Source organism: Cydia amplana, chromosome 23, assembly GCF_948474715.1.
Source record: "Cydia amplana chromosome 23, ilCydAmpl1.1, whole genome shotgun sequence".
NCBI lineage: Eukaryota > Metazoa > Arthropoda > Insecta > Lepidoptera > Tortricidae > Cydia > Cydia amplana.
This window is the reverse complement of record NC_086091.1, coordinates 5,136,054-5,148,566: the sequence shown is the minus strand read 5'-3', so window position 1 is coordinate 5,148,566 and position 12,513 is coordinate 5,136,054. Positions and strand designations below refer to the sequence as shown.

The window sequence follows — 12,513 nt, the reverse complement described above, 5'->3', positions numbered from 1 at the left end:
ATACTCCAGCGCTCTGTCATCTGAGCCACCAAGACCTCATCTATAGCCAGCAATTTTTTCCACGATATAGCGACATCTACCGTAAGAGCGTTACATCTCTTAAACGGCTACCTGAGTTCCAAGTCATATTGGAAAATACGATCAGTTACGATCTTACGATGTGCTACCCAACCTAATTTTAATTTTTAACAAGCAGCAAGCATAGGATCGTTCGCAGAAAATAAAATTTAAATTAGTTTCTATGATATATATACCTACCTTTTGAGTAATATTAGGTACAATGTGCTTCAGTTTAAGTAGCTAATAGCGATTTATTAAATTATCCCGCTCTTGAAGTTACCCCAATCACATTTACAACATACCTTTGGGTTGGCGTCTAGATCGCACTCAATTTCGATGAGCTCTCCTCTAGCGGCTCTCAGTACGGCTGGCTGCAAAGACTTGCACGTAGGTGTGTCTGTGTAAAAGAGATGGAAGATAGAAAAGAGTTTAGCATGGTTTAGCATTAGTGTATCAGATCATTTTTTACTTTTTCTAGAGAGCAAGATTACTCAAGATCAGATGTGGAAGTGCCGATTTAATCACGCTGTGAATACACTGCGCCGAAATCACATAAAATGCTGATATCGTTAATATTAACTTCATACGTACCTATATTTGTGGGTCATACAAAAATCAAAAGAAACCTGGAGAAATAAATTATTGCCAACACTAAATCAGAGACAAAAAGTCAGAGAATACGTCCCAATTACTTAAAGAAGGATACTTACATTTAACATCCAACATGAGATTTTCACTAAAGCCCTCTCCAAGGGCATTCCTGGCCGCACACACGTAGGCCCCGGCCGCTTTTCTGGACACCTTCTGGAGCACCAGGCTCTGGTTGGCTACGAGGACTCCGGGCCCGGGCTTCACTACCATGTCCTGAGAAAAATCACTATAGATACAAATTGGGGGAAAGAGGAGGCATTCCACGAGAATATAGCTTAAGGAGTTTAATTCTTCTTATACTTCTGAAAATGCTGAGAAAGCGATATTTGGTTGGGGAAATATTGTTTCATGACTTGGCTAGAAAATTAACATTAAATTCTCCAGCTTTACGTATTTGATTAAATAAGACCATACAAAGAAAAAGTATTTCGTAAGCAACTATTTCCAGGCCCAAGCTAGAGCAGCAGCTTATAGAGCACTGGTGAAGAGTGCCCACAATCGTCACGTCCTTCAATCATAAGAATACCATAAAGAAGAGATAATCGAACGAGCGAGCGAAGCGAAGTGAAGTTCTTACATTCAACTTGGAACACACGGCTGGCTAGAGGCACGTCCCGGCATTTCGATGTTTTTAAGCTGAACTATCAGAGGATAGTTTGATACACAATAACTTAAGTAAATTTGTTCTAATTTTAATCAAATTGGGTGAACGTAAAGTTGAGGGCATTATATTTTAGTCATTAAATTTTGAGCAGGCACGATCAAGAGGTTATTGAGCTAGAAGAGCTTAAAATGCTAAAAAGCTATTTGTGAGGGGTCTTGCTATTCTGGTCATTTTAATTAAGAAAGTATGGTCGAGTTTGGTATCAAATGAAAGTGCTCGGTTTACACATTTATAATATTGTTTTTTAATTTAAGATTTTAAAATAATTAGCAAGATAAAAACGAAATAAAATAAACATAATATTAGTATTTGATATTTGACAAGAAAGATTACGGCTTACCACAGATACAGTTTATTTTAATTTCTATAGTGACTTAAATTTGTAAATTAAGGGCTCCACAGATCTTGCAATAAATCGCACGCGGTTTTCGATCCTTTGACGATTGCATTCAATTGATCTTTTTGGCGAACCGCGAGTTCTCAGTTCGGGGCGAACTACTAGTAACATTTGATTTGATACAATAATCCTGGAGGGGCGGATAGGACGCAAGCGGGGTAGAGGAAAACCCAGACGCAGCTTTTTAGACCAAGTGAAGGAAAAAGTGGGGGACGTGTCGTATCAGAAAGTCAAAGAGATGGCGCAAGATAGGGAATGCTGGAAGATACTCCACCGGCAAGAGAATAACTCTTAAGTTAATGATGATGACAATAATCGGACGGATATATTCAACATACATTGTGTGTGAAATGTACGTGCGTGTGCCAAGGATTTGCTCGCACACGACAGTCGATGTACACATCAGACCCTTCGACGACTTTGCTGGCGTCCAGGTTCGCTCCCAACTCAAGCTTCACCAGCGGTAGATCTGTGAACAAAATTAAATTGTGTCATCATATCAGCCTTTTATCGCCCACTGCCGCAGCATAGGTCTCTTCGAGTACGCCACTTCTCCCGTCCTGAGCTAATCTCATCCAGAAGTGACCCGCAATCTTCCGAATTTCGTCCAACCAACGAGCCAACGGACGTTAGGCACTTCTTTCGTCCGAAAGCAGCCAATTCCGTTAACTTTTTGGTCCACCTGCCATCAATACGTCCTGCCCAACACCATTTTAGTTTAGTACTAACGTATCCCACGTCTTGCACCTTTAATTGTAATTTATGGTTAACGATAGAAAATAAGTAATTGACATGACTGGCATTACTGAGATTTCTAAGGAATTTGGAGCTAAATCCATCATTAACCTATAGGTACTTACCTATTTAGGTACTGAAATTAAATTTATTCTCAAAAGTAAAATGACTGCGTCGCATTGTTAGGTCTCTTTGAAAAATCTCGAAATTCTCGAAAAACATTCTTTGAAATAAAATCGCAGGTGCTTTATTTTTATTTTTTAATGACTGATGAAGTTAGATAATTCTCAGAAACACCTTCACGTGTTTATTTTATGCTCAAAAAGTTCATATTATTATGTGTAAATGAGTGAAGTGAAGTGTATAAATAGGCCTTTATATTCTTACTCCACACCAATATCAGGGACAATGACAATGTGCTCAATATTAATACACTTATCACACGAAATCAATTCACGCATATCACGGAATACCTGAAATCCATATTAGCTATTGTCATGATATTGGTCCCTTTGGTGATTACTGGCCACTCAGCTTGGCCGCTTTATAGCATTCTAATCGCATACAGAGCGCGAAATAATAGTTAAAACCAGTATGAGAGCGCTCTTCGATTACTCGTAGTTTTTACGAATCGTGGGGTCACTTTACATTGGCGTTTGATATCGATTTCCTTGCGTCGACCTACGTAAATAACTACCTAAAATTTCGAACAAGTCATTATGGAGCTTACGAGTAATGTAATAAGGATGAATTTAGAGTAAATTTTTGAGACTTGAGTCGTTTCAATTTGAGCGTTACGTCAAAGCACAGAAGGTAATCTAGGCGGCAATAGTGCTTACAAGGATGCTTTCAATGTCTATTCTTGGCCAAATCTGGCTTGCTAATTGGCTTTATACTCTGCCACTATTTAGATCAAAGCGTGGCATACGAGGCTGATTTTGGTTTAAGGCTATAGTGGACGACCGATATTCCACACTAACGTCACAGAATAAGTAATAGTATTATCATACAGAACGGACACGCACCGCCTCGCCCCGATTCGGATTAACTCGCCCGCGACAGGCCGCGACATGAATGTGTGCGTATGTCGCTCTACTGAGATTCCGTCAGGATTCCGTCAGAAATTCAATGACGCGTGTACAGACGTGTCGCGCACACATATAAACGCAAATCATTTTTGATGTATGGCGTGTCCGCCCTGTGCTAACGTACGGCTGCCCTATATCATAAACTAGTAAGGGCTTAAAACCAAAGTTAGTTCGTGCACGAGAGCGTAAAACATCAAATGTGTCAGACTCATGAAAGATTTTAATAAAAAGTTGTACGTGAATAGGCAGATTAGTAAAGATCGGTTTTCCTAGGATAGCGATGCCGTCAAATAGCGGCCGTCTCCATACTAAATAATACGGCTAAATATGGATGTCGTAGTATTCGTACGGAGACGGACGCTATATGACGGCACCGCTATCCTAGGAAACCAGAGCATAACCGTTAAATGTATCAATCAACATACATATTTTACAATATATTTAGGTTTTATACTCCTTACTTAGTTTTTTTTTTTATTTGCCACCTTTTAAATGTAAGTATTTACGCTCTGGGCCCGTATCTCAAAAGCTTGTAACTTGTAATACAAGTGGAAGTCCCTTTCTAACAAAAGCTGTCAAAAAGTGACATCCGCTAGTATTACAAGTTACAAGCTTTTGAGAAACGGGCCCCAGGTTTAAAATTTTATCTGAAGCCCTTACTAGGTTTTGATATACCTAGGGCTACCGCATGGTCCCCATTTTCGTGCCTGGGTATTGACATTAAATATGGATTTTTACACAATTGTATGTATATTAACCATAGCCATCAGTTTACATTTTTTAAATTTTTTGATTGTTATAAAAGTAAATATCGAAAAATAATTACTTACAAACTTTTGGAAGCTGAGTCATCAAGAGTGCTTTTATTTTTTTGCCATTTTACAACTTCCAACAAAAATCATTCATATATTCGTACCGCTACCGCTACCGCCTGTACATAGAATGCAACCTAAAGCTGTCGGTTACGCGATTTTCGAATGACTAATAGATTAGAGTAATATCAGGAGCCTGCCTCCAATTACTGTGCGTAATGGTAACTCATTAATTGACTTCCAGTTCCAATTGGTTCCGTCATTCATTTTGTGGAAGTGACAGGTAATATAGTAATATGGCACGTGTAAACCACAGACATTTATCGGAATGGATGCCGTGTTGTACCCTGAAACCACCCAACTTTTTTTTTTATACCACTTAGGTGGCAAACAAGCATACGGGCCGCCTGATGGTAAGCAGTCACCGTAGGCTATGGACGCCTGCAACTCCAGAGGTGTTACATGCGCGTTGCCGACCTTTAGTCCAGTGCTACAGCATACAAGTAAGCATTTTCTTGAGCTTACCGTGGGGCTTAGTCAATTTGTGTAAAAATGTCCTATAATATTTATTTATTTATTTATCCATCTTCATGGGTAGAGTGGGGTTGAGAAGGCTGGGTCGCCATGTAAGGCAGAAGTTCCTGAACCATTTGACTGTCTCCAAAGTAGTTTAAGGGGCTCCCCCAATAGCAATATAGTATCCCATATGTACTTCAAAGTTCATAATCTTCTAGATATTTGGCATGAAATTTGAACAATTTTAGGCCATAAAACTGGTTTTCTGGCCATAACTTTTGTGTTAAATTAGTTTAAAATTAAAATCCTCGACACGTTTTTCGAGACGTCAAAGACGAACCCAAATATGTAGAATTTGTATATCTTAGACCCTTCACAGCAAACTAGATACGAAAAAAGTGTTTTTTTAAGACAATGTTTAAATAAATCACACAAAAATAAGCATTAATTTCTTTCAAACTCCACACGACAAAAATGGAGATAAAATATTGAAGAACCGATAGCCGTTTGTCTTATAATTCTGTCTGTAGTACAAAAGTAGGAGATACGATTCAAAACTTGTCAAAAATCGATAACAACCAAAGGTAGCCCCTTAAGTAAGGTTGATGCTGGACTTACGTTGGATCTCCATCTTTCATCCATCTTCATGGGTAGCGTGAGGTAGGGAAGGCTGGGTCGCCATGTAAGGCAGAACTGCCTGAACCATTTGTCTGCCTCTAAATGAGTTTAAGTAAGGTTGATGCTGGACTTACGCTGGATCTCCATCTTCCATCCATCTTCATGTGTAGAGTGGGGTAGGTAAGGTTGGGTCGCCATGTAAGGCAGAACTGCCTGAACCATTTAACTGTCTCTAAATGAGTTTATGTTAGGTTGATGCTGGACTTACGTTGGACCTCCATCTTCCATCCATCTTCATGTGTAAAGTGGGGTAGGGAAGGCTGGGTCGCCATGTAAGGCAGAACTGCCTGAACCATTTGTCTGCCTCTAAATGAGTTTAAGTAAGGTTGATGCTGGACTTACGCTGGATCTCCATCTTCCATCCATCTTCATGTGTAGAGTGGGGTAGGTAAGGTTGGGTCGCCATGTAAGGCAGAACTGCCTGAACCATTTAACTGTCTCTAAATGAGTTTATGTTAGGTTGATGCTGGACTTACGTTGGACCTCCATCTTCCATCCATCTTCATGTGTAAAGTGGGGTAGGGAAGGCTGGGTCGCCATGTAAGGCAGAACTGCCTGAACCATTTGTCTGTCTCTAAATTAGTTTAAGTAAGGTTGATGCTGGACTTACGTTGGATCTCCATCTTCCATCCATCTTCATGGGTAGAGTGGGGTAGGGAAGGCTGGGTCGCCATGTAAGGCAGAAAACTGCCTGAACCGTTTGACTGTCTCTAAAGTAGTTTAAGGGGTTCCCCCAATAGCAATATAGTATCCCATATGTACAGTCAGCAGCAACAATGATCTTGACGCGACTTTATTGTTAAGAGAATAAGAGCGCGTCCAGGTAATTTTGAACACCTCGCCCGCTTAGCAACTTTTGCTGCTGACTGTACTTCAAAGTTCATAGTCTCGAGATATTTGGCATCAAAGTTGAACAATTTTAGGCCACAAAACTGGTTTATTAGTTTAAAATTAAAATCCCCGACACGTTTTTCAAGACGTCAAAGACGAACCCAAATATGTAGATTTCGTATATCTAAGATCCTTCACAGCAAACTAGTGCCGCAGGTAGCCCCTTAAGTAAGGTTGATGCTAGACTTACGTTGGATCTCCATCTTCCAACCATCTTCATGGGTAGAGTGAGGTAGGGAAGGTTGGGTCGCTCGGCAAGACAGGACTCTGCCTGCGTCGTCGATGGCTGGCTCGAACGTTAGGATGCTGTTGGTTATGTTACCATCGGTCGAGGTCTGTAAGAAGAAACTTGCTTTAAGTGGGAAAAACAAATATAGTTTGTCAAAGGACTGTCTTATATCAAACAGGGATGTTGCGAATATCCGCATCCGCATCCGCATAAAATCGATGCGGATTTAATGCGGATGCGGATGTGGAACAGGTCGGTACAGGAACGTCTTAGCATCCCAGCGTCTCAGCTTAATGACTAAATTAGCTAGACTGCTAACTAATTTAGTCATTAACCAAAAAAACCTATTAGAAATGAGCAGTCAAGCGTGAGTGGGACTTAATGTACGGAACCCTTGGAACACGAGTCCGACTCGCACTTGGCCGGTTTTTTGAAATAAAAATTACAAAAATGTAATATTTGACGTTTTTTATGGTACTATCTTGACATCCGCATCCGCATCCGCATCCGCGGCTGTGAGCCTTTAAAAATCCGCATCCGCATTCGCGTCCGCGGATGTCAAAAAATCGGCATCCGCAACATCCCTGTTTCAAACATAGACAGAGAGAATCATACTATCTTTGTCTTACACTAGTACTAGCACCCAAAAGGATGAGTATAGTTTTCCTGGTTGTTACTGACTGACAAATTGGTTTGACCAACTATAAATACTTATTTTTAGAAGACGTTACCATCAAAAAAGATTTAGGGCCAGTTGTCCCAACCACAGTTAACAGATCGATCAACGTCACGCAGCTGTGTGCGCAACAGAGATCTATGAAGCCATACAATAAAATTAAGCGAACGCTTTAACGTTGACAGACGGTTTATTGCAACCGACCCTTAGTACAGTCAGCGTCAAAAGTAGCGTATCAGACTATCCGTCAAAAGTATTAACCATATAGTTCGTGCCGCCCACGATAAAAAAAAAAGTTAAGGAAAATTGGATCTGTCTGTACCTGCCCTAGTTATTAAATTGTTAGAAAGGTACTTCAAATGATTACAGTACAATAATCTTTTATCAATTTCATTGTTACTTATAGCGTTACGATCTAGGTAGTTCATTGAATGGAACATGCTCTAGGACCTAGACTAGACTTTGACAAGACCTAATCAGTGGTCAGGCGAACACCGTCTTTCTCTCAGCGGCACAGTAAAGTTTGAACAGTAAGGTCTCAAGAAAACTTTACAAACATTTGAAATGGACAACATTAAATGGCAGAAATTAAAAATATATAGAAATTAAGACTTTGAACAATGCACACTATAGTAGTTTATGTGACTGATACACAATGAAAGGCATTAAAATACGAGTGGTGCGGGTTTAAGAAACGAACGAAGTGAATTTCTTAATAGGATCACACGAGTGTTTTAATGCCTAATTAAACGTTTTACTGTACATACGTATAGGTGAACCAGGATCTATTGAGGGTGCGCCATGTTGCGGAATTTCACTGGAACTAATTTTTTCATACTACACTGAATTGTCCCCTATACATGAGAATAACAGCGCCCTCTTGACAATTATCATATATTACTGGTCAGGCTATAAAATAATCAGTATGATGACGGTCAATTTTAGTATTTATGTATCTCGTATACGTATTTTTTGTCTATAAACCAATGAATACCATGAAAAGGGACAAACTTAACACACAAATTATAGTTTAATGCAGGTACGTTAATTATGGTGGTATAAAGACAAGGAAACAGATCAATAGACTCAAAACGTGACCCCTATTTTTTAATTGGACAAAACACGTGTCGAGAAAGTCTATTATAAAAAGCATTTATAGAATTAAGCTTAATTAAAAAAGGTCGTAATTATTTGAGGTATTAGTGAGGAGATATAACTTTTTTAAATAAAAGGGTGGTATAGGGGTTAGTAATAACTTCAATGAGCATAGATATTGGAATACACGTTTTGTTTGAATGGTATGAGAGAATTAATAGATTGGGGTGTTTTTTGTAATTTATTAGAGTATAAGCGATACCAAAGGCAATTGTAGTAGTAAAGAAATCTTGATTTAATTTTGTCTAAAATACACAGTATACATAGATTTTTTGTTAAAAACAGAGAAAATAATTGCAAAATGATTTAAAATACTAAAATTTGGCAACTTTTTCGTATACATATAGGTACCTAATTCAATTCAGAATCCAGTTTTAAGAGCGATAGAAGATTTACAATATTAGTGTTTTTTAAGATAATATATCTCCTCATTGTAAGCTTCATAATGACTATATTTAAAAAGTTTTTTTTTAAATGTATTGACAGTACTTACTTACTGTTGAGGAAGCCACTGTGGCTATCAGCACATCAATATAATGGTTAACTATTGTCCTGTCCGCATTGTGCCGACTATTAGGGGCAATTACACGGGACGACCAATTGTGCAAACAAAATGGTTGTTCTGCATCCAATCTAAACATGTTAGAGCACGTCTATACACTTATGTATGTACAAAACTAGCTTCAGCCCGCTACCTACCTTTGTCTGTGTGTGTTATGATAATTTCATCTTAATAAAGTGGTAATAACGTTCTTCCCCGGGATTCAATCAACTTAAGTAGCTTTCATATGGGTAACTATACATTCGCTTCGGCGGATCAAATGTGTCACGGGAACAAATAGAGATATGTAATTTTGAATTTATTACATTAGTAGCGACTGTAGGCGAAAATTCAATGGGACAATTTTCAAATGAGCATTTTTTGCTGTCCCAAGGCTATTTTTATAGACATTTGTACGGCTAATTTTACCATTTAAATGTCGAATGTGGCATACAAATGTCTACACAGTGCCATACAAATGTCGGAAAGGTACCATATAAATGTCGTCAGGGTCTCTTACAAATGCCACGAAAATAATAAATAATGCCATAACATAAAAGTAGAGTGGTGCCTCGTATAGTATAGTATATTTTTTGTTGTTAAAAGCCTGTACGGCTACCATCAGTTTGGCACTGACATAAACGCCGTCGATAACGTAATTTACTTTCTATGCATCTCGCTCGTACTCGCATATTTGTGCAAACGAGATGTATAGAAAGTAAATTACGTTCTCGATAGCGTAAATGTCAGTTTTGACACTGTCAGTGACTCATGGTCATACCTCGCAACCGAGATAGCAAATCTGTAGCAGTTGTACGTCAGGGTTATCACTACTACGTATAAACTAAAGTAAAAAAAAAATTTTCTTTGTTTTCAAACACACCAATATTTTCAAGCAATGAACATTCCATGTTAATATTTGAAAGAAATGCGAAAAAAAACGTAATGTTATAAACAAAATAACAGATACATTGAATTAAAGCGCATCTAATATTGATATTGACCTGTTAATTTATTTTATTTGACAGTAAATTAAACCGGGTTATATCGGAAGAGGGTCAACAAGCTTCTCGATCAATTTTACTAAATCTTACATACCATAAAGTTAAAGCAAAATGGTTCATCATAATCGCCAACCCTGACACAAAACTGTCATATGCTACGGTTTTGCTAACTCCGTTGCGGGGTATGCTCATGGTACGGGCTCTGATTACAAATCAGATTTTCCAAAAATAAATAATTGCCATACAAATGTCGAAATTACACCCTCTTCAAAAATTTATCATGAGAAATCTCTTACTTACCAGCACGTGTCCAATTTTTTGAATCTCAGTTTTTCCCACGGCTCGGCATATGTTGCCGCCAAATCCAAATAACTAAACACAACAACTTAAACGAAAATCCTCTTTGACCTGGAGGGGACTTAGATCCTGCTGTCCTAGAGTCTGTGCGGAAAGAGAAGAGTCTTGAAATGTATGGGATCCCATACATTCTACGACTCTTCTCTTTCCGCACAGATTCTAACGATGTTTACGATATTTTTATTATTTTTCTTTAACGAAAACCGGCCATTATCGAATATTTCGCACACAAGCTTCGAAGATCTTATTGGTTTACTAGTCGCAGGTTAGGTACGACTTCCAATTAAAAGTGTTGAAACAACTGACACTCAGTTATAATTAGGTGTTTGTTTTGATATTTAATTAAAAATGAGATGTAGAATTACAATAGTAGTACTTATCCTGTACAATTCGGAAAATATTTGCTATATCTGTTAGCAATGTGACGCCGCCGCATTCAGTGCTGTTTAGGCATTCAAATGTTTTATGAATCTATATTTAAAATATGATTTTTGTTTATTTATAAACCTTACCTAGTGATTAAATATACCATTAACGCTTGTATCTAAGTCTAATGTAGGTACGGTATTATACTGTTAATTATGGAGAATAACATTCTTATCTTTTTGCCCGTAACTCCAACCTCTGAACATCTTCAAGTGAATATTTATATGATATGTCTCGGGCTAGGCAGTATCGTATAATTACAAAATTAAACGAACTTACCTGTAAGTGAAGTTTCATTTGTTTTATACGATATGCCTAGCCCTAGACAGGAGGCGCCCTCCCGCCCTGTACATTCCTGACAGTAATGTTTTCCCCTTTATTGGAAGTTGGAGTTCTCAGGCAAGGCTCAGTGATTGCAGGAGTGCTCTAAAAGTAATGAAGTTGTCAGCGGTGTCATCGAGTTTTAAGTTTTTATTTGCGGTCAACTCTCTGAATATCACGTGAAAAGGTGGCTTACGTATAATTCAAAACAGGAATAAATTTGTCATTTATATCTGTGTAGCTCTCGCTATGTGTCTCTGTCTACATACTTACTGAGGCAATGTCTGGTTTAAATATTCTGGTAAATTAGGTAAATTACCAAACTATATAGAGATCGCTTTAACTACATTTTATTTAAAAACATCAATAAAATACGATCCCGCATTAAACCGTACAAAACTGCACTCTCATAATTACCTTTAATGAACCAAAATCTGAAAATTACCCAATTTTATAGCACTTAAACATATTGCAATAAAGTCCAATTTCGTTTATTAGGCATCCGCTTGAAAAATAAGCGCGCTTATATGGAGGATCGTTATTTCAATTAGTGGTAATTTGAATTGTATGAAAGGATATTGTAAAGGATTGGGTGGGGTTGTAATTGTATCGGCCTGGTGAATTGATGACAAATTTATACATATACACGGTATACTTAGTTACTTACGTAAGTTAATAATATTGTGTGATTACTGATTAATGTCATAGACAGTTACTGTCAAGGTAAATTACGTAGCCCCAGTACATTTACTGTCATCTTTTGACAAAATATTAAAAATGTTAGAACGTCATTTGACTTTGACCCTTATTCTTTCATTGATGTGTTAATTTGTTAAATATTGAAATAAGCACCATCTACCCGAGTGTAGGCCAAAGGTTATGGCGCCATCGCTCGAAAATATTGCACAGTTGCAGTTCCTCTAAATTAGTCTAAATAACATTCATAATAAGCTTGCCGCCCCTCCACAATTGGTACTCCACAAGTTGCTAAGAATGGAGTTTGGGCTCGGCGCCTACATCTTGGCAGATTAGTTCAGTCTTCTGCCACTAGAGGGCGCTTTCCATCTTGCAGTGTCATCTTGGTGAAATGCTTCTAAAGCAAAAATTATATAAAATAATGTACTTACAGTTTCTCTGACATTCTTAAGCTTGGTACCGCCTCGCCACCACGTGATCGAAGGTTTGGGCCTGGCGCCTACAGCTTGGCAGATTAGTTCAGTCTTCTGCCCGGCCACTAGAGGGCGCTTGCCGCCTTGCAGTCGGACCCAGAGGGGACGCACTGGAAAAAAAGGGGAGAATTATTTCTTGAAAA

The 12,513-nt window shown here is 38.3% G+C and overlaps 1 protein-coding gene across 1 annotated transcript in view; it reads right to left on the bottom strand.

Annotated features, from left to right (window-relative positions):
• LOC134658794 (basement membrane-specific heparan sulfate proteoglycan core protein-like) overlaps positions 1 to 12,513 on the bottom strand; it is a 91,654-nt gene that overhangs the window by 12,455 nt on the left and 66,686 nt on the right. The window contains exons 7-11 of the mRNA XM_063514447.1: positions 12,329 to 12,480; positions 6,683 to 6,827; positions 2,111 to 2,241; positions 771 to 924; positions 363 to 457 (exon numbers count right to left, since the gene is read on the bottom strand). Of these exons, the coding sequence (XP_063370517.1) occupies positions 363 to 457; positions 771 to 924; positions 2,111 to 2,241; positions 6,683 to 6,827; positions 12,329 to 12,480 (677 nt within the window). The remainder of the gene's footprint in view (positions 1 to 362; positions 458 to 770; positions 925 to 2,110; positions 2,242 to 6,682; positions 6,828 to 12,328; positions 12,481 to 12,513) is intronic.